A 20569-nucleotide genomic window follows, 5' to 3' on the forward strand; every position below is an offset into this window, starting at 1 on the left:
TCCCCCTGGCGGCTGGGAGGTGCCTCGCCGCCACCGTGCCCCGCCGCCACCGTGCCCCGCCCCTCGGAGCCCCCCGCCCCGGGGTCCCCCGCGCCCTCCCCGGAGCCCCGAGTACTGTCCCAGTGTCCCCAGCCCCTTATCAGCGGCCCAGCAGGTGTCTCCGGGCCCCGCCGCTTGTCCCCCAGCTCATCGCGGTTGTCCCTGCCCCCCTGTACCCCCAGCAGCGCCACAGAGAGGCACAAAAGGGCTCCACAAAATGCTTTATGGCTGGGCAGCCCCCCTGTGCGCCCCGTGGCGGGGGGCATAATACCGGGTTACAAAAGATTTACAAAGAGGTGTCTGGGGCTACCAAAACAGGGGGTCCCTGCTGCCTGGGGCTAGCTGGCCGCACCGTACCTCTCTGGGAAAGCCTGGCAGTGAGGAACAGCACGGGTCTCAAAGCCAGCGTCTCCCTGAGGCAGAAAGCTCCAGGCACCAGAAAGGTCTTTGGCAGCTTTTTACGTTTCAGCACTATGATACGTTTCCAATAAATTTTGTTTTCAAAAAGTCAACATAAAAAAAAATAATATTCCCTTGGCTGAGCAGGTGACGCTCACTGCTGCCAGTGTGGGGCATGGCCCAGCTCAATCACTGTGGCCCTTGGCACAGGGTGCAGCAGGGGCCACCACGGCCCCTCAGGAGACCCTCTTGGCTTGGGATGATGGAGAGTCTGTCAAGCCAGTGGATCCAGGGCGTGCAGCACCCCCGCACCCCTCAGTTCATGAACTGGGTGTACCCCTCTGCCCCAGTGACGATGACATCCATCCAGATGCGCATGGCCTCGGCCGAGGGTGCCACCATGTAGTAGAGGCGGTCGTGGGTCTTGACACAGAAGGTGAGCGCAGGGTTAGGGCTCTGGGGAGGAGGATGAGCATGATGGGGTCAGCGCTCTGGCGTGCCCCCCCTTCACACCCCCACAAAGCCCAGCATCGGGGTCCTGCTGTCAGCACCCTGAGCAGCTGGTGGCATCAGGGGCCACAGACCACAGCGGGTGTACCCCAGGCACCAGCTGCCCCACTGCCTGCACGACAGAGAGTGATGCAGGGTGACGGCAGTGCTGGGGGGAGCCCAGCAGGCACGGGGGCAGCAGCGGTGCCCAGCTCTCACCTTTGCAGCACTGCGAAGGTGGTCATAGTAAACCTCTTCGATGGCTTGGAAGTAGATGACACCCTTCAGCTTGGTCTCATGTTTATCTGCCCAAGACAGGAAAGCGGTGAACAGCGCTGTGGCGATGGAGCAGGGAGGGGGCCATGGTGCGGGGAGGGGGCAACGGTGGGGGAAGGGGGCCCAGGACAGCACAGGGACTCACCCACGTAGTAGGATAGGGTGCGCTTCATGCGGTCAAAGACGAACCAGCGCTTCTTCCAAGACTTGATCTTGCCGCCCATTTTGACCAGGTAGCCCTTACACATCTTTTCCATCAGGATGACATGGTAGCAGGTGTCCACACTGTGGCCCGAGGACTCGATGTGCAGCCGCAGGTCGAAATCCTCCTTGCGGATGGGGAGGTACCGTGTCAGGGGACGAGCCTGGAAAAGCAACGCAGCCCTGCAAAGCCCACCGGCAGCAGCAAGAGCCACATCCCCCTGCTGGGACACCAGGACACCGGTGGGGAGCTGGATCTGCTGCGCCAGTTGGGCTGGGAAAGGGGACCGCATGCTGGAGGGTGACAGGCCACCCCGCACCTGTGAGAAGTGTTTCTCCCGCAGCTTGACCTCCTTCTCCACCAGCTTCTGCCGCCGCACGGTCTCATCCTGCAGCCGGCGTTCCAGCTGCTCTCGGCGCCGGCGCTCATCTTCCAGTGCCTGCCGCCGCAGCTCCATCTCCTGCTCCTGCCAGCATGCACAGGTGCTCAGCCCTGAACACTGGGGACCTGCTTCCTGGCCGGTCCTGGCAACGGTGCCCCCACTTACCCGGGACTCCATCAGCTGTGACTTCTCCACGTGTGCCTCCTTCAGCATCTTCTCCATCTCCTCAATCTTCCTCGCATCCATCCCACTGGCACTGCAAGACAGCCACAGCTGCCATCCCCGCAGGAAGGACCTCAAGCCAGTGACGCAGCCAGCAGAGCAGGCTGTCCCTCTGTGGGAACTGGCCATGGGGTTACCTGGAGATGTTGTCAGGTGAGCAGGCGGAGTTGTTGCCGGTGGAGATGCTGGTGTCCATGCTGTCCGAGCTCTCCAGGCTGAGGGTGTCATACGCGTGGTCCAGCTCCTCGGCCCGGGGCCTGACACCATGGGGACGGTGGTGGTGGAGGATGGAGTGATGCACGAGCGGGGGCAAGGCAGTGGGGAAGGAGGGCTGCCCATGCAGGGCTTCCCACTGGGACTGAGCCTCGGCAGCTGCTTTCTGCTTCAGCTCTGCCAGCCGCCGCTTCTGTTCTTCAATCACCTGCTGACCTGCGCCACGGGAAGGCGATGGCTGAGTGCGCTGCACCCAGAGCTGCACTGCAGTGGGCAAGCGGATGGCATGGGCAGGAGAAGACACCGCGGGTGCTGCTGGAGCTGGGTAGGGATGGTGGGTGCAGAGGCGGGAGTTGCCATCGCAAGTCCCTGGAAAGCACAGCAAGCAGCATTTGTCTGGGCAGGAGGAGGGGGCCTGGGCAGCCAAGCGGGGGCACATGCACCAGGCTGGCAGGAGCAGGCTGGGCAAAGCACTAGCAGGTTAGGGATACACAGGGTTGTCCCTAAGCAGACATCAAGAAGCACCCAGGGTCCTGGGCTGGTCATGCCCCTCCTATGCATGGCAGAAGGTGCCAGTGAACAGCCATGCTGCTGCTCTGGGCTGCTCTAGGTGATCCAAGCTGCCCCATGTCTCTACCTGGTGGATCGCCCGGCTGCAAGAGCTCTGCTGGGAGCAGCTCAGCTGGAGACGCCGTCAGGCGGAGGGGTCAGGAGGGAGAGAGGGGAGGAGAGCAAGAGACCATGAGAGAGGCACTGCATCCTGCCGGAGCACTGCTGCCGCTGCCCTCGGCCAGGCTCCCTTCTCCATCGCCCAAGCGGCAGTGGGGGAAGCACCTCTCAAAGTCCTGCCACCCCACAGAGCCAGAACGCGAGTCGGAGCTCACCCTTCTGCTGCAGGGCCAGCTGGCGCTTGGTCTCAATGTCCTGCAGCGTGGCCATCAGGTTGCGGGGCAGGCTGCCTGCAGGGCTTGGGGGGCCCTGGGCAGGACAGGAGACTGTCAGCTACGGGGATGGGGGCTGGTACTGGGCATGCTGGGGCTGCGTGATGCCCGGCTCCCCCCAGCAGCTGTACCTTGGGTGAGGGGCTGCGCCCCAGCACAGAGAGGTTGAGCTGTGAGGACGAGGGGGTGCCGCTCTTCATCCGAGGGGTGAGGGCACCGGCATCACCCTCCGTCTTGGCACGATAGACCTGGGCATAGAAGCACAGAGGTGAGAGGGGCATGGGGGTGCTGTGAAAGCCCCCCCTGGATAAACAGCTCAGCTGTCGGCAGGGCTGAGCCTCCCCTCCCCAGATCCTGCCCCTGTGTGCCATCTTGCAGGTGTGCAGGCAGGAGGAGGCAGTGGCTGCCCACCCCAGGCATGCTGCCTGCCCATTGTGGGTCTGCTCTTGCCCCTCTGCCCGCCGCGGCAAGCAGGTGCCTGGCAGCACCCAGGGCACAGAGCCAGCAGGAGCATCCCCGCACTGCCCAGCCTCCACTGTGGCCAGCAGTCCTGAAGCCTGAGCCCCAGCAGCAGGGAGCTGGGGTTACCTGGATAGGCTTGTGAGAGGAGTGAGCTTTAGCTGGAAGCGGAGGAGGGGAAGAAGGAGGAGAGACAGAGGAGGAGGAGGAGGTCTCAAAGCCAGCCATGACCTTCTGGTACCACTTCTCTAAATCAAGAGCCGGGAGCCACACAGGGCCCCCTGGCAGCTGCTGCTCCATCTGGAGAGAGATGCCACATCAGAAAGGAGCGAGGGCAAAATGCAGCAAGAGGAACAGACATGCAGAGACGGAGAAGTCAGAGCACCCCTGCTTGTGCCTGCACGGCTCCCCCAGAACAGGACCTGCAGACCCCCAGGGACCCCATGCACTCCCTGGCTGAGTCCCAGCAGCGCCAGGACCAACCCCCCCCCCCCTCCCCGGCCCTGCTGCTCACAGAGCTGGTGAGACCCAAAGCCAGCACCAGGAGGGCACAGAGACCCCCTGCCCTGTACCGCAGGCTGGGCAGGGCTCAGACAGGTGGCAGGACACCAGGCAGGCAGCAAAGCAGTGGGCAGGGCAGCAAGGGGTGTGCGGTGGGCTGGCAAGAGCCTGAGCAGCCTCATCCACAGCTCATTCCTTCCCCTGCGTCCCCATCACCTCCCGTGGAGAGCATGGGGGTGGAAGGAGAGAGAAGGGGCACAAACCTCTGCAGAAATGTAGTGAGAAGAGAGAGATGGAAGAGGAGGAGGAGCAGCAGCACAGCCTGAAGATGAAGGAGACGGAGGGGCACAGCCCAATGGGGAAGCGGCAGGGGCACAGAGCCCACCCAGGATGCCCGAGAGCTGCTCAATGGTCACGTACTGGGCAGAGAGAAGCAGATTAAACTGCGAGAAGAGGCTCCGAGCAAGGGCGAGCAGGCACAGGAGAATGAGCAGGGGGCTCCAGTCCCCAAAAGAGGATGCCCTGACCCCCGGAGGAAAGGCAGGCAGCTGGTGCTGCCTGCTGCCGGGCGCTGGGTTATGTCCCCACCTGCTCTGCATCCCCCTCGCCTGGAAATGGCAGGCTGGACTGGGTCCAACAAGCGAAGGGCTACCCTCCCACCCCGCTGGGCACCCACTCTGCTCCCCAGCCCCACTGCTACTGCCCCAGAGGGCAAAGCCCATCCAGAGCAGGCAAGAAGTGCTCCCCAGCAAGGAGACCGGTTGGCTCCAGACTCTGCTCCTTGCTCAGCTGCAGCCAGACAAGTACCACAGCCCAGGAGAGAGGTGGGCTCTGAGCACCAGGGCACATGGGGAGGCTACATGGTCTGCAGCATCCTCGCTGCCCAGGATGCAGCGGGCAACCCGAGGGAGCAAACCCGAGCATGCTCTGGAGCGGGTACCTCATTGGCTGCAGGAGGTACAGCAAGCAAGAAAGAGCACTGAGTGGCAGCAGGGGCAGCAGCAGAAGCTTTAGTGTCCGGACTGGGGCCGTGCACATTGCTGCAGAACCTGAAAACGTCAGACAGCCTCATGTACTCCTAGAAATCCACGGCGGAGAAGGAGGAGAGTTAGACCCATGTGCTGACATCACGGCTCCGACCACAAAGTGGGAGCAAATCTCCCCACACGTCTGCCCTCCAGCCCTTCTCTGCCTTGCTGCCCTCCCTGCCCGTGGCTGCCTTGGTGCATGGGGCACCACGTGGGAAGCTGGGGCACCAGCTGCACTGGGCGTCCCAACACGCTGTCTCACTCCTGCCTTAGGTGCAGCTTTGCTGGGACGGAGGGCTGCAGCCTGCCCTGCCGAGGCCCCAGGCACTTTCAGCCATTCCCATCACCCAGATCTCGGGGTCCCCCAGGGTCCCTGGCCACAAGACCTCCCCAGTGCAACACCACCAGAATGGGGCACATTTTAAGGTGCTCCAAGCCACCTTAAAATCCACTTCCTCACCCTTTCTGAACCAGACATGCTAAAGCTGGGGATTTGCCTTTTTTTTTTTTTTTTTTTTTTTTTTTTTTTGAGGAAGCCAGGCTAGCAGGACCCTAAAGGATGCTGACAAGAGGTGCCCAGCCAGCACGTAAGCGGGGGGCAAGGGGGAAGTGCAGGGATGCCTGTGCCACACTGGGGTTAAACTGAGGGCGGCGGTGGGAGCCAGGGTGCCCAGCAGGCTCAGGAGAGCACCTGAAATCAGGGTCTGAGTGTTAATGAGCACAACTGCCAGAGACCTAAATGAGAAATGTGCCAGTTGAGCCATCTCAGCATGCTGCTGTGGGGATGCCCTGCTGCCCGAAGGTGATGTTAGTCCACATAAGGGGTCTGGTGGCGGCTCAGCCAAGGAGAGGGCAAGCAAGCAAGCGCATGCAGTTAACCTCGTTACCTCTTGTGCCTTAGGGTAGGAGCGGGTGGCAGGAGAAGCTAAGGAGGCAGCTGCTGTTGGCAGGGGGCTCATGGGCTTAGTTCCCCCCAACAACTCATAAGGCTCTGAGATATGGAGGGTCTCCTGTTGGAGGGTAAACATCACATAGGCAAGGTGGGCACAGGCAGCGAGGTGGCAGTGGCAGGAGCCCCACTGTGGGCAGGGCACAAGGGAAGTCTGCCATCCCGCCCCTCTCTCCAGGTCAGGTGGAACAGTGGTCCCCAAGGGCACCATGGCCCTGGCTCCCTGTTCAGAGCCACAAGCAGGCCAACAAGACAGTGCACTGCCACCTAAAAGCCTTTAGACATGAACTGGAAGGAGTCCCCCATACCAGCACCAGAACAGCCCCACGCTTGCTCTCCAGCAAGGATGGGACCCCCGGCAGTGTCTGCCCCAGGTGCTCCGTGGCTGCATTGAGCCCTTCCCTCAGGGGCACTCACAGCCCTCGCCAAGCCGCCTGCTAAAAGCCTGTACTGCACCGGGGCTCCTGCAGCACCCAAGCAGCCTGGCAATGGAGGTGCTGCTGCTCCCAAGCCTGTCTCTGTTGTCTTTACCTCCCTCCCAACCTAGTGATGGCCTCTGCAGCCCACGGAGAGGCTCTGAGCAGCTTGGAGCACCTGGGTCGGGCCAGAAGGCACCTGGTCTGGGAGCAGAGGAACCACTGCAGAGCAGAGCCTGCAGTGCACCCAGCTCGTCCCCAATGGCAACGGCAGCTTGAGGCAGCAAGACAGCAGCCCTAGGGACTGTACCCCCTGCTCCTCACTTACCTCTCGGAGAGCTGAGGACATTTTGGGGAAGCTCCTGCCACCTGTGATGAGTTGGTATCGCCTCTCCAGAGACATGAGCTTCTCCTTCTCCTGAGCGCAGGGCGACAGCGAAAGCAGAGGCAGCTGATGGTTACTGGCACAGCATGGCCGGTCCCCACAGAGCTCACCCCAACTCCCAGCACCCTAGCAAGAGCCAGTACAATCTGGTCCCCTGCCTCGGGCACCCCCAGGGTCAGGGAGCATGTGTCGACCCCCCTGATCATTGCATTACCTTCTGCAGGAGCTGCAGGATGCCATTCCTCTCCCTGGCCAGGCGCTCAGCCTCCTGGGTGCTCTGCAGCTGGATCTGGGCAGCCTGGGCATCCAGGGCAGCCACCCGCTCCTAGGGAGCAGGCAGCGGATGACCTGGCCACCGGCGAGCCACAGGGCTTGGCCAGGATCGTGGGACAGAGCCTGGCCACGCTGGACCCGCTGCCCTGCTCTGGCCCTACCTTCCTGCGAGCGATGCTGCGGTGGCACTCGGCCCGGCTCTGCAGGAGCTGCTGGCCCCGTGCCTCACACTCCTCCTCCAGGCGACTCTCCCGCTCCAGCTGCTGGAATTCCAGGTCCTCAAACAGCTTTGCCTCCATCTCCAGTGCCTCAGCCTCCTTCAGACACACAAAGGCACGGTGGATCACTCCCTCTGGGCAGACACCTCTGCACCCTGCAGGCAGGTCTCCCACAGCAAGACCTCCTGCTGAGCCCCCAGGTACTGCTGGTGCTGGCCGGGAATGGGAACCTGTGGCAAAGCCTGTCCCCCCTGCCCTGTGCAGGCAGGCAGGCAGCTTTCCCTCCTGCTCGGCACCAGGAACACGGGAGACTGGCAACCTCTGCCTGGCTGGAGAAGGCGATGGAGGCACCGGGCACTCGCCAGGTCAGAGCCATCACCCCGGTGAGAGGAGGAGCTCACCACAGCCGGCTGAGGGCTTCGCCCAGCCCTTGGAGACCGGTTGCCCCTGTTGAACTATGTCTAGGCCGGTGCCGTGCCCCGCTGGCCGGCAAAATGCCATGTACCAGCATAACCACCAACACGCGGACCCCCATCACCAAGCTGACGGGTAGCAGAGCCCCCACGGATGAGCACAAATGCCTGGGTGTCCTCCCAGCCTTCAAGCACCGACAGCACACAGCGGCACTCGGCTCAGGTCTGCTGGTGCCACCCTGGCAGCCACTGCACCGTGCTCCCCACGGGGATGTGTTTCACCCTGCTCCAGGAGCAGGGCAACCATCGGTGGCATGCCCACGGCACAGCATGGTGACTACGAGGGCTCCTGCACACCAGGACTGCCCCATCACTGTCCCTGCCTGCTACACGCGAGGAACCACATCCAAGATGGATGAGCAGGTGGTGGCAAGGCGGGTTTATCTGCGCAGTAAGGGCCAGGCAGGTGCTGGCCACGAGCTGGGAAGGTCAGCTGCTACTGGAAAATAGCAGATAAAGGGAAAAAATGCTGTGGACCAGCAGTAATGTAAACCGACAGCACCATGTAAATAAATGCCGTCAGGAAACAGCTGGATGCAGGCAGACGAGGACATGGCGGTCCCTGAGGCTCCCCAGCCTGCCCTCCTTTGCAGGGCAGGAGCCGTGCTCTTCCCCGCCCGGTCCGGAGGAGCATGGCGGTTGCATGGCAGGGGGCAGCCCCCTGCTCTGCCCAGCCAGCCCCGCGCCCCGGGCCCAGGTGAGCGGCAAGCTTACCAGGAGGGTGGTGCCCGGCGCCAGCCACCTCCAGCCCGGGTGCGACGCTCCCAGTGCGGCCCCGGCTGGCGGGGAAGAGCTGGCCTAAGCTGGAGCGGAGGGAGGTGGGCCATGGTCCGGGAGGGGTGGGGGGAGACACTGACCCTTCGCATCTGCTCCTGCAACTGCTCCCGCATTGACTCGGGGCACTTATCAAGATGGCTCTTCGACTCATGGTAAAGCACCCGGAGTTGCTCTAGCTCCTTCCTTTCAGCATCAACCTTTGCCCTTTCCTGAATTTGGGGAGAATGAGACAAAAAAAAAAAAAAAAAAAAAAAAAAAAAGGAAAAAAGAAAAAAAAAAGAAAGGAAAAGAAAAGGCAGGGGAAGGGGGGGAAAACACACTTCTCAAATCCGCGCCATGCAGAAGCTGCAGAGTTAGAGAGGGGCTCAGCTGGAAAAAGAAGGGGCTCACGGGAAGAAACCTCATGGCACCTATGGAGGGGTCGAGAGAGCAGCAGCCTGGGGACCTGGGCTGGGCAGTGTTAGAAAGGTTACAGCTAGCCCTCAACCTCAGCCTCACGTTTCCATGCTGAAAACTCACTTATAGGCAGCGAAAAGATGGATGCTGTCAGCACAGATAAAGCCATCCTGATCCCACAAATGGCTCCACCACACATATCTTCTGAACAACTGCTATATTACTTTGTTAATTGATGCTCACCCATCCAGGATGCTGCCAATTAAGCACAGCTGCTCCCCGTGCGCAGGCTGAGGAACCATGGACCATCCCCACCCATGGGAAGGAGAAGGTTGCCCATGGGACAGGTCCAACCCTCCCCACAACGCTCCCAACCTCTTGCATCCATGAAAAGGGATACGGGGGGGACACACGAGGGGGGAGGCATGGCTGGCACAGACAGTCACCCCGGGACAGGGACTGCAGGGTACACAGGGGACTCCCAGGCATCCAGGGTTGTCAGAGGTGACGGCAGAATTCAGAGCAGGCACCATTAGTGCAATTAGTGCAGGCTGGTTAGGAAAGCGGTGGTTAGGTCAGTAGAGAGATTGGGAGGGGGGGTTCCCTGTGCTCCTCTTCTCCTGGCTCTACACAAGGCTGCCCCTGGCTAGAGAAGACGCCTGCAAAGGGCTGGAAGACCAAAACCAGAACAAAAAACCAAGATGCCGTGGAGGCATCGCTAACAGGCACCAATGGCAGCTCTGCCCAGCCACAGGCAACCAAACAGCCTGGGTACCTACAGCCACAGGGCCAGCCAGACCCCCAGGGATGCCGGTGCTGCATCACGGTGGCACAAAGCTGTAGGTGGGACCCAGGCACAGCCTGTACGGGGATGCCGGCCTCAGGCAGCGGGAGGCCAGGTCCCAGTAGCTCTCCCATCGCAAAGCAGCTCGCCCAGGGCCATGCCACGCTGTCCGCAAGGCTGCAGGATGGCCAGCAACCAGCAGCCAGGAGAAGTGTGCTGTGCACACAGCAGCATGGGTGCCTTCAGGCACAGCTGGCAGGTCACAGCGGCAATTGCACCAAAGGCAACAAAGGGAAAGGGGGCCAGGACCCCCTCTTCAGCCGCCAAGCTGAGTAAAACTCCCACAGTGATTTCCCAGCCACCTCCAGCACGGTGAACGCTACAGCGATGCATGTGAAGGTGCCCTGACAGGCAGCAGAGTGGAGGGACTCACTGCAAGACACAGCCCCCACAGGACAGGGAGTGCCGAGGCCCCCACTCTGGGTCAGTGCTGCCCACTGCAAGCAGCAGGCATCCAGAAAAGCTCCATACCACACAGCCTCCCACAAAGACCCTGCCAGCGCAACAGACAGTGGCTGAAACACACCCCAAGCATCAGTCCTGCCCTCCTCCGGCAGGGCTGCCAGACCAGTCCCAGTCAGACAGATCCCTGTCACAACAGTGCATCCAGAGGGGATGCTCCTCAACACCTCCACGGAGCCCAGGGACAGAAGAATGTGTCCACAGGGAAAAGCTGCAGCACGGGACACAGCAGCACCAGCTGCGAGCACTGGGGCGCGCACAGCACAGCCAGTGCTTGGGGAAACCCAGCCCTGGGGCTCACCTTGTCCCTCTCCTTCCGGATGCTGGCATCCAGGCTAGAGAGCTTCTCCTGCAGCTGCTGCACCGCCTCCTGCTCCTGCCGCAGCCGTGCCGCCTCCGACTCCCGCTCGCCCTGCAGCAGCGCCCGCTCCATCTCTGCCTGGACAGGCACAGCCACATCGGGATGGCTGCTCCAGCGGAATCCAGCTCATGCCCATGGGATCGGGTGCTGGCTAGTGAGGGCTCACTGCACCAGGGCACCGGCAGGGCTCCCTGTCCCCCTCACCTCTCGTGATGTCTCCTGCAGCTGCTGCTCCAGCTCCTTGACACGGCCCTTCAGCTGGTCCAGGCGGCAGAGCACACTGGCGCGCTCCTCCTCCAGCCGCTGCGCGTCCTTGGCCCGGGGACCCGCCAGCTCCTCATGCTGCAGAAAGGGCAGGTCGGCATGGCGCAGCACGGTGCAGTGTGGCACGGTGTGGCACAGCACAGCCATCCCCTCACCTCATGGTGGGTGCTCTCAGTGCTGCTGCATTCCTCCTTCAGGTTTTCTTCCTCTGACCTCTCCAGACTCTCCCTCTGCCGCAGCTCCTCGGCAACACGGCCCAGAATCACGGCACCCCTGGGCACCTGCCGGCCAGGATCCGTGTCACCAGCCAGGCGCCAGTGCACATCGCCCTGCTCTGTGCCATCCGTCTTGGTATACTCGGCACAGAGGTTCAGGATGGTCTCCAGGCGCTGCCGCTCCTGTGGGGAAGAACAGTCAGCGTGGCACCCATCCTGGCATGTGCCACCACCAGAGCCTTCAGAGCCCCACGCCAACGGCCAGTGCCAGGATGCAGGCTCACTCCTTGCCCTGCCTACACACCAGGATGGGCTGGGGACATCACAAAGCCCACGCAACCTCGCACCAGAGCCAGGCACGTGGTGTGCCAGGAGCTGAGACGGACTAATTACAGGCAGCAGCACTGGCCACCGAGTGCCTCTGCTATTTCCAGGCAGTGACTCAGGACACCCGCGCCGGCTGTGAGTCAGGGCTGAGCAAAAGGGGCTCCGGTGGCACAGCCCTCAGCACCAGCAGGCGCACGGGGCAAACCCCACCCAGGCAGCTGCTGGCACTATAAAAACTCCATCCACACTAAATATAGATGCAATGCCCACAAAGCCACAGCACCGTCGCCGACAGACATGGTGCTGGTGGGGCAGGACAAGACATGGACGGTTTTGTAAAGCCAGAGGCACCACAGTTTCAGCCGGCAGACCCACGGAGCCATGCCAACCCCGTGGCTGCCACGCACCGATGGTCACTCAGGGCCGTAATCCCCCATATAAACCAGCAGCCTGGCAGCTGCGGCAAATCCTCGAGAGGCAAAGGCTGAGTATTAAAACAGCAAAAGCCAAAAAGCATTTGTACAAAAAGGGTGCCTCACACTCAAACACAGTCCCATGTCCCCACCTAGCCCTGTGGGGGCTCACCAGGCGCTCCATCTCCTGCTCCCGCACCCGCTCCTGCCGCTGCCGCCGGTGGTACTCCAGCAGCTCATCCTCATTGTCACTGATCTCAGTGATGCTGTTCTTGCGCTCCCGTGGCCCTGTCAGTGGCCGTGGGTCCCCCAAGGGCTTCCTGGGCAAGCAAGGGCTCTGCCGGGGTGAGGGCACAGCCAGAGAGCCCAGCCCATACGCTGGAGTCAGGCAGGTGCTGAAGCTGGGGTGGCGTTGGGGGGTCTCTGCTGGCAGTGGGGGCGAGGGGCTCCTGGCACCCCTTGGCTCCTCCAGGCCCTTGCGCCTGGTGCGGGGGCTGCTGGGCACCTCCCTGCCCAGCCGGGGCTGCAGGGAGGTGGCATCAGGGGTCACACGGGGGCTGGCAGCCCGGCGTGACAAGGAGGGACTCAGGGGGGGCAGCTCCCGCATGCTCTCCACATTCCTCCGGGCTGCCCGCGGGCTCTCGGGGGGCTGCAGCCGGGCATCTGGGACCACCTTGCAGGTGGGCTGCCGGCTGGGTGCCAGGGCATCCCGTGGCTCCCGGAAGGGGCTGGGAGGCCGCTCCTGCAGAGCTGCCCGTGGCCGTGGTGCTGGCCTGGGGGTCAGCCGGGGGCTGCCTGCCCGGTGGTCCCCAAGCCTCTCGGCCGGCCAAGGCTCGCCGAGACCCCCACTGGGTGGGAGGGCCGGGCGTTGGGGGTGCAGCTGCATGGTGTGGTTGTAGCTAGAGGAGCGGAGTGGGACAACAGGGGGCACAGCTGGACCCTGCTCCTGGCTGCTGGGCGAGGGGCTAGTGTAACCACCGCTGCTGGGCGGGGAGGAGAGAGGGGAGAAGTTCTCATAGCTGGAGCCCACCGAGGTGGCCCCGGGGCTGCGTGGGGGGGACAGGAGGCAGCACCCACCCCCATTCACCACAGGGGAAAGGGGAGACTGGCCGCAGGTGAGTGGCTTCTTGCCGCCGTGGGATGCCGGCTCTTCCAGCACCAGTGAGTCCATGATGTCCTGCAGGTCCTTCTCGATGGAGCTGACGAGGGAGCTGTGGCTGGGACACCCGCGCTCCAAAGGCTGGCAGCCACCATTCACCAGGGCCTTGGGCTCTGTGGGGAGACACGGGAGCAGGTGCCAGCATGGTGAGACCCCCCCATGGCCCCTGCCCAAGCTGGGGTCCCACAGAGCAGCCCAGCAGCTCCCCTCCATGCAGCCTTGCAGAGCCAGCGCCTCTTCCCCCAACCCTGAGCTGCCTGTGCCCCACTGCCACCATTTCCAGTGCTGGCCAGGGAGCCAGGCCAGGGAGGAGGCCGGCATCCCGCTGGCCCCATCACCAGGGAGACAGAAACCCGATAGTGCAGCCCAGCTGCCTGCTCTGACATCCCTGCACAGCCAGCAGCTCCTAGCCCCACTCTCTGGAGAGCAGCTGCCCACATCAGCCGCCAGTGCCCACGGCTTGTCCGTCCCTGGCACCCCAGCGAGAGGGCAGAAATGCCACAGTCAAAAGCCACCAAGCACAGACCTGCAGCACACCTGGACCCACCGCCACACTGCCAGCAGCCTCCCAGCAGCCCCGGCTGGGGTTGTCCCCTGCCCAGGCTGCCCCGTCCTCCCAGCGCAACACCGATGTGCCTGTCACTCAGGGGGGCGAGCTAATACTGGCCGGCGCATTACCCGGCCAGAACGGCATGCCACCCAGGCTGCGTCACCCCCTGGCACCCAGAGGCTCCCCCGTGGTGGCCAGCAGTGCCTCTGTGCCTGGAGAGATGAGCCACAGCCCTGCCCGTGCAAACCCACCTGGGCCTGTGGGGTAGAAAGGGAGTGCACGGGGCTGACACGGGATGCTCTGCGTTGCAGGATGCTCCACAGCCACAGCACCTCCTCACGTCCCCCCTCCCGTCCCCCAGCTGCAGGGCATGCTGCTTTCCCAACACACACGTGGCACGGGGAGCCTGCCAAGCTCCGCTCCCTGTGCCAGGGCGTGCTGGTCAGGGCAGGGAGAAGGGCTACCAGCCCAGGGATCACTGCCGGGGATCTGGACATCCCTGGGAATGGACCGGGGTATGGCGCCAGACCTTGGCGCCGCAGATAGGCAGACACAGCAAGATAAGCAGCTGGTGAAATGGAGGATTGCAGCCAGGGAAACGGCCTTCGCAGCCTCTGCATGGCTGCCCCAGCATGTAAACACCCGCTCCAAGGCAGCCGGGGGGGCCCCGCACACCCCACGTAACCGGTGTGGGCCGACGGATGATGGCTCTGCCATGGCCAGGCTGGGCAGAGGTGAGAGCCATGCCTCACTGCCCTCACAATCACCCTCTTCCAAGGTGATATTAATCATTAACAGCAGCACAGCTGCTGTGCCAAGCCAACGGCTGGCCCGTCAGTGGCTGGGCCTGAGCCCTGCTCCCATGCATGGCAGCCTGGGCTGGGAGCACCGCGTAGCAGAAGGGTTGGCAGTGTGGGTGGGCCATGGAGTCCTCCCCACCCCACCCCACTGCGATGAGGGAGTTTCACCTACTTGCTGGCAGCCCATAGAGAGCCGCTGGGCTCCGGCCCCCCGTTGGGATCATGCTTTTCATCCACTTGGCCTCAGCAGGGTGGTTGAAGCGGAGGAAGGTGGCCTGGCCGAGGCAGATGGTGCACCCTGGGGAGAGAGGGGAGAGGGCTCAGGCGCCGGCCATGCCGGAGTGGTGCCAGAGAGAGGCAAGGCTGGAGCTGGTGCAGGCAGGCAGCTGGGTGCCGCCTGGCCCTAAGATGCGTCCCCAGGAGGGGAATGGGCTCCTGCCGTCAGCAGAGGCTTACAGGGAGGCTGAAATCCAGGTCACAACCCAGCAGCTGCAGGCAGCGTGTTGCAGGCACAGCTGGGGTCCCTGCCGGGGGCCGCGCTGCCGCGGGGGAGCTGGCAGAGCTCCAGGGCCTGCGTGGCTGCCAGCTGCGGACAAGACAGCTCCTGTCCCTGGCTGCAAAGCGCCTCTTCTTGGCACGGAGTGGCAGCCCTCCCTGGGGGGGAGGCTACCAGGCGGCCACTTTGGATGAAGGTGGCTCGGGAAGGGGAGCAGGGCCGTGTGCTGCCGGTTGCGCTGCCGCCAGCTCCCCACCGTGCCGGGGAGCAGCACGCCGGGAGCGGCGGGTGGCTGGAAGGCTCCGTGCTGCAGACACACCCCGCTTTGAAGCGCCTGCCAGCGCCCCAGGGAGAGGCTCGCTCCACACCAACAGCTGCAGCTGAAAATCCCTCGCCAGAGGAGACGTTTTTTGGAGCACCCGGCAGCCCAGGCTGGTGGCAAGGCGATCGGGAGACCATACGGATTAACTGCCATCACTGCCACGAAGGCCTCGTTTCCTCGTCCGAGTGCCGGGAGGGAATGAGTCCCGCTGCCCGGCGGGAGCTGCAGCAGCACCCTGACTCGACCGGAGCATCCTGCCTGCCCAGTGGGCAACGCCAGTGCCCCGTCTGGCGACGGCTCCTCCAGCCCAGCTGCTCCGAGGGCTTGGAGTGTCACCGACCCATGTTCCCCCCCCGCAGGCTGGTGCTGGCGGAGCCATGCAGCACCCCACAAAGCGGGGCGCCTCCACCCCGCACCCCGAGCAGCGGCCCCGCAGCTCGTCCCACAGTGGCCGGGTGCAGATGCTAACCCTGACCCCGACCCTGCCCACGGCCCCCAGCAGACCCTGGGAATGGTGGGACGTGGCGGGACCCCCGCGGCCCTCCTCCGGCGGCCACGTGGCTGCCATTGTCCCCGAGGGGACGCCGGCGGCAGCGCCCACGCGGGTGGGGACCGTGCTCGCCGGGGAGCAACAGGGCAAGGCGGCAGGGGGCTGCCCGGGGGGCCGGAGCCGGGGGAAGGGGCTTTGCAACCGGCGAAGGGCCAGGGAGCGCTTCTCCCACCCCGCCACCCCGGCGCGGACACGCGTGGGAACCCCCCGCCCGCGCCGCGCCCCGCCGCACTCACCCCGCCGCCGCCGCCGCCGCCGCCGCCGCCGCCCGGGCAGCGCCGCGCACCGCCCCCAGGGAGGGGCGGCGGGCGGGGACGGTGGGGGCCGGGCCTCACCCTGCCCCGCCGCCCGGGCCGGGGTCCTCCCGCGAGCGCGGCAGGGAGGGGGAGCGCGACGCGGGCGGTGCGGGGACAGGGGACGCCGTGGGAAGGGACCCACGCCCTGCCCACGCTCCCCGGGGCGGCGGCAGCGGGCTCCAGTCCCCACCGGCCACGCCAGCGCACGGCGGGGCCCCGGCACCGATGCCCCGGGACGCTGAACCGTTTTCTTCCTTTGCCTCCACTTCCCCAACCGGGCTGAGGATCTACTGTGGTCTGGGAAGTTGGTGCGACGGCAGGGCCCGCACCCTGCCCGGCACCGTCCACCCGAGGTTGCTTCCTCCCTCCCGATCCCATGCGCTAAGCATGGCAAAGCCAGTGCCCAAGGGATGGCAGTATCCCACATGTCCCCACCCGAGGGCAAAGAGGCAGGAGCACCCTAGCCGGGATGTGCAATTGCAGGATGGATCTGTAAACATCCCGATACCCGACAGCACAACTCTGCCTGCGAACATCACATCCTGCTCTGGAGGAGACCAGAGCATCCCTACCTTGGGTGAGGCGTGTGGGCTGCTGGAGTGGCACGCCGTCGATGGCACAGGCGTTGCCACAGGGGTGCAGGATGAGTGTCCCCTGCGTGTTCTCAATGTAGCAGTGCTGGGGTGCCAGCCCAGGGCCCTGCAGGATGATGTCCCTCGCGGCTGTGCCGATGGTGGTCCTCCCTGCCAGCAGAGAGGGTGCCTTAGAGTCCCTGCCACTGGTGTGCCCGCAGGGACCCACCCGGCAGCCAGCACTCACCTTCCTTCAGGGGCAGGAGCGTGATGGCAGTGCTGAGCCGGCCGCTGCCTAGGCTCACCAAGTGCGGCTTCTCCGTCTGCACCTTCAGCCCCTTGCCCGTGTCAATCAGGTCCAGGGAGCTGTTCTGCAGGAGGAGACGGAGGGATGCTGGCAGTTCTCATGGCTGCAGCCCGCTCCCCTGTGCTGCCCACCCGGCCAGATGCCCAGGCTGCTCTGAAAAGGCCACAGGTGCAGGCAGAGAGTGATGCCCAGGCACAGCCGCCTGTGGGCAGGACAGGGACAGCTGCAGCACATAGGCTCCCTCCTGCCTGTGCGTCCCACCCTAGGGAGCAGAGGTAAGCTGCTGCGGGAGCAGGAGAGGATCTCCAGGGCTTGGGCTGCATCTAAGAGGATCCGAGCTGCCAGCCACTTAGCTCAATCAGCTTTGCCGCCAATTCTGTAATAGGACTGGGGCAAGGAGAGATGAGGGCAGCACTGGCTGCCTGTGGTAGGGCTGGCTGTGGAGGAGAAAGGCTCCCAGCCAGATCCACGTGCTTCCATAGCGCAGAGGCCCTGGGGCCCCATGTGCTCACCTGGATGATGGTCTGGACTCTGCGGGTTGGGCTGGCGTGGGTCCTGCCAGATGCCTCCATGGTGCCCGCTCGGAGATGCTGGGCACTCTTGGACAAAGGCTGATGCCAGAAGAAACAGAGGACATCAGCACAGGTAACTACACTGGACACAGCTCTGCCATATTCCTCCTGCACATCCCTGCCGGCAGCCTGCATATCTGGCAGCCTGAGCACAAGCCTCACAAACCCTACCCCAGCCCCAAACGAGTATTTGCCATCAAAAGGATCCCCCTCCTGAGCTCCTGTCTCCAGCCCTGCAGCAGCTGCCCCAAGTCAGCGAGCATCCCTGCCTGCTGAGGCATGTCCCTCTAGGGAAACCCATGCACGTGCCATCAGGATGGGACACGGCACCCGAGGGGGCTGGCATGCTGGCTCAGCTTTGGGGAGGTGGTGTAGGAAACGCATGCCCTAAATGCCGAGAGTGCTGGGGAGCCGGCCCCCAATGGCCACTGGGGGACAAGGACACGCAACCACAGCGTCTGTCTGTCACCAGCAACATCTGCCTGCCCACGCCCAGCCCACGGCACGCCCCGGCATACCCCACACATGCCACCAGTGCCCATTCCCGGCACCAGGCACACACCTTTGCCCCTGTGCAGCCCGGCAGCAGCAGCACCGTGGGGTGCACAAGCCCAGCTGTGTGCTGCGTTCGTGCCTGTACCCTGCCTGGCTGGCACACGCACCCACGGCAGCGCCGGTGCCCACAGCAGCAGGCACCCACCACCCTTCCCTGCGCGGGCAGCTGGCAGCGCCGGCAGGAACGACTTCGGTCACCCGACACTCACACCGCTGAAGCCTGGGATGCTCTGGGGTTACTAAATTTACCGTCTGCTGCTCCTCAAGTCCCTCCTTTCCGGCCAGGCCTGGCCGAGTGCAGCTTAACCCTTCCCGGTATGCTGGGGCAGCCGACATGGGGGGTGCTTGGGGACCCGGTCCCTTGGCAGCCACAGGTACCGAGAGGAGCCCCGGACTCGGCTCCCTCCAGCATTGCCCGCTGTCCCGCCAGCCCCAGCGCCCCGTGGGTGAGGGACCCCCCGAAGCCTAGCCAGTGCCAGGCTTGGCTGTGGGGGCGAGTGGGCGGCTATTACACACTACGGAAAAAATGAAACGCTGGAAAACACCAGACATGGGATCCAGGGCTGGGACAGAGCCTGGGTGGCTCTGTCTGACACTAGGGCCAGCCAGCCCAGGCAAGGGCTCCGTGGAGACCACAGCTGCCCCACAGCAAAGGCTCCATGGGGATCATTGCCACCCCATGCAGAATGGGGACAGCTCAGCTGGGGCAGAGGGAAGCAGAGAGGCAGTACCCTGGGAACAGCTCACCAGTCCCCGCTGGCTGCTGAGGTAGGACCCCCACTTTCCCTTACCTGCCACCAAGTCCTGGCCCGGGTGCCGAGTGGGACCCTCCGTGGCAGGATGCCCATGTCCCCTAGGCACAGAGGGGCTGTGCTTCCCAGCATCCAGAGACCCTGCAGCCCAGCCAAGCCCCTGTCCCTCGCCTGCATCCAGGCCTCGACACAGTGTCCAGGAAAGAGGAAAAGCCAGGAGGGGCCAGGCTGCTGCATAGGAAGGGATCCTGTGCCAGCATTAACCCCTTCCCAGCACAGCTGTACTGGTGGGGCTGTGTGAGCATCACGGGGACCTCCAGCCCCCTGCCCCAGGCCATGGTCCCTGCTCCTGCCCATCTCCTGCTGCCCAAAATCACTCCACCCAGCTCCCCTCCACTCCGCAGGCACCCCCTGCCTGCCCATGAGCCGGAGGGTGACCCAGGCATCTGTCTGCTCCCCGACGCCCACCCTGTCAGCTGCTGGCCCCGAACCCCCAGCATCATCCTCTGTCTGAGCCCCTCACCTGGCTCCTCACCGCAGAGGAGACGCCTGCCGTTCCCCCCAGCCCGCTCCTCACGGGGTGCAGCCCCTCTCCAGCCGGCTCTGCTGTAGGAATGCGGGCTGGGAGTGCAGCCACGCTCCGGCCGGCGCCCCACCACTGGGGCGGACAAGGCAGCCTTTCTTCTCCCGCCATCGCCTGCAGAACGCGCTGCTTGTTCCCGCCGTGGGAAGCGGTGAAGGCAGCAAATGCCAAGGGGTCGGACTCGGTTACCGCCAAGCAGCCCACGGCCCCCGTGCCCCCTGCGCACAGGGCTACCCACTCAGTCCTGGCCTCCTGGAAGACAAAAGCCCCTTTCTTCTCCCAGCGCAGGCAGAGGCCTCACCTGGGAGGACGCCCAGCCCCACCAACAGGGCCCCCTCCGACGCCAGGCAGGCAGCGGACACGCTGCTGCACCACCACCATGCTCCTAGGGAGCCCCCGCACTCTGCTTCATGCAGGCTGCCACCTACTCACCCGCCTGCCCTGAGCCCCCACGGGCAGGGGCGTGCAGGGGGTCCACTCCTGCCCGACCTGCTGCTGCTCACCGAGACCCAACCCAAGTGTGGCACAACCTGCCTCACACCCTGTCAGCGTGGCCAGGTGCCAGCAGCCCCCCAGAGCTGTACCATGGGCCAGGGCACAACCAGCACGGCCATCCAGCCCATACTCGCAAGGGGCTGTGCCGGTGCGCCAGAGGACAGCCTGGCACACCTTGCCATGCACCCCTGGCGGTGCCAGTTGTGCCCAGGGTGCAGCGTGCAAGGGACAGACACAGGGCATCCCATGGCCTTTCTTCCCTGCCTGCAGCTGGGTGAGTCACGGGAGGAAGCCAGAGCAGCTGAGCTAATGGGTGCGCAGCATGCAGCACAGCAGCCTCCATCCAACTTGGCTTCCAGCTCACTCCCCATCTGCTAATGCATTTAGGGCGCGCTGACCCCTTCCCACACCCTTCGCCCCTGTAAACAACCGGCCCTTGGGCTGACAGCTGGGAAGGGGGAGCCTGTCTCCAGCACAAAGCCAGAGGGGAGAGAGGAGCCTGCTCCTGGCTGCTGCCTCCAAGTCTGGGATTGCCCCATGCTGAGCAGGGGAGACCCAGCCAGCCCCATCCCACTCTGTCGAGGGGCGGCAGGGGGGCTGCATCACAGTTGCTGGGATGACGCAATGCTCCTGGCA

At 64.2% G+C, this 20569-nt stretch overlaps 1 protein-coding gene across 12 annotated transcripts; it reads right to left on the reverse strand.

The window, feature by feature from the left end:
* Positions 1-248: 248 nt before the first annotated feature.
* PHLDB1 (pleckstrin homology like domain family B member 1) lies at positions 249-19929 on the reverse strand. 12 transcript variants are annotated; one of them, XM_040616191.1, is made up of 26 exons: positions 19379-19929; positions 17489-17587; positions 16917-17040; positions 16670-16840; positions 14606-14731; positions 12097-13196; positions 11125-11367; positions 10910-11047; positions 10646-10783; positions 8723-8851; positions 7336-7491; positions 7116-7226; positions 6845-6934; positions 6039-6161; positions 5064-5201; positions 4387-4542; positions 3752-3922; positions 3295-3411; positions 3107-3200; positions 2860-2904; positions 2147-2438; positions 1953-2043; positions 1725-1871; positions 1349-1568; positions 1147-1232; positions 249-894 (listed from the first exon to the last, which is right to left on the reverse strand). In XM_040616191.1, exons 1-26 carry the CDS (start codon positions 19547-19549, stop codon positions 754-756), a joined length of 4617 nt encoding a protein of 1538 aa, XP_040472125.1. In that variant the 5' UTR covers positions 19550-19929; the 3' UTR covers positions 249-753. The 12 variants fall into 12 exon arrangements, with proteins under 12 accessions (XP_040472125.1, XP_040472120.1, XP_040472121.1 ...); XM_040616186.1 differs by lacking the exon at positions 19379-19929 and adding an exon at positions 18895-19171; XM_040616187.1 differs by lacking the exons at positions 2860-2904; positions 19379-19929 and adding an exon at positions 18895-19171.
* Positions 19930-20569: the final 640 nt, after the last annotated feature.

This window comes from Falco naumanni, chromosome 16 (genome assembly GCF_017639655.2).
Source record: "Falco naumanni isolate bFalNau1 chromosome 16, bFalNau1.pat, whole genome shotgun sequence".
Lineage (NCBI taxonomy): Eukaryota > Metazoa > Chordata > Aves > Falconiformes > Falconidae > Falco > Falco naumanni.

Bases quoted from the DNA above. Each gene is read 5' to 3' on its own strand.
- PHLDB1 (XM_040616186.1), bottom strand. From the start codon at position 19,092: ATGCAGCAGCCTGGCCCCTCCTGGCTTTTCCTCTTTCCTGGACACTGT. The intron at 4,543-5,063 runs GTACCCGCTCCA...CTCTCTGCCCAG, and splicing joins TACCTCCTGCAGCCAATGAG to TACGTGACCATTGAGCAGCT. The intron at 1,569-1,724 runs GTGCGGGGTGGC...TTGCTTTTCCAG, and splicing joins GGGAGAAACACTTCTCACAG to GCTCGTCCCCTGACACGGTA.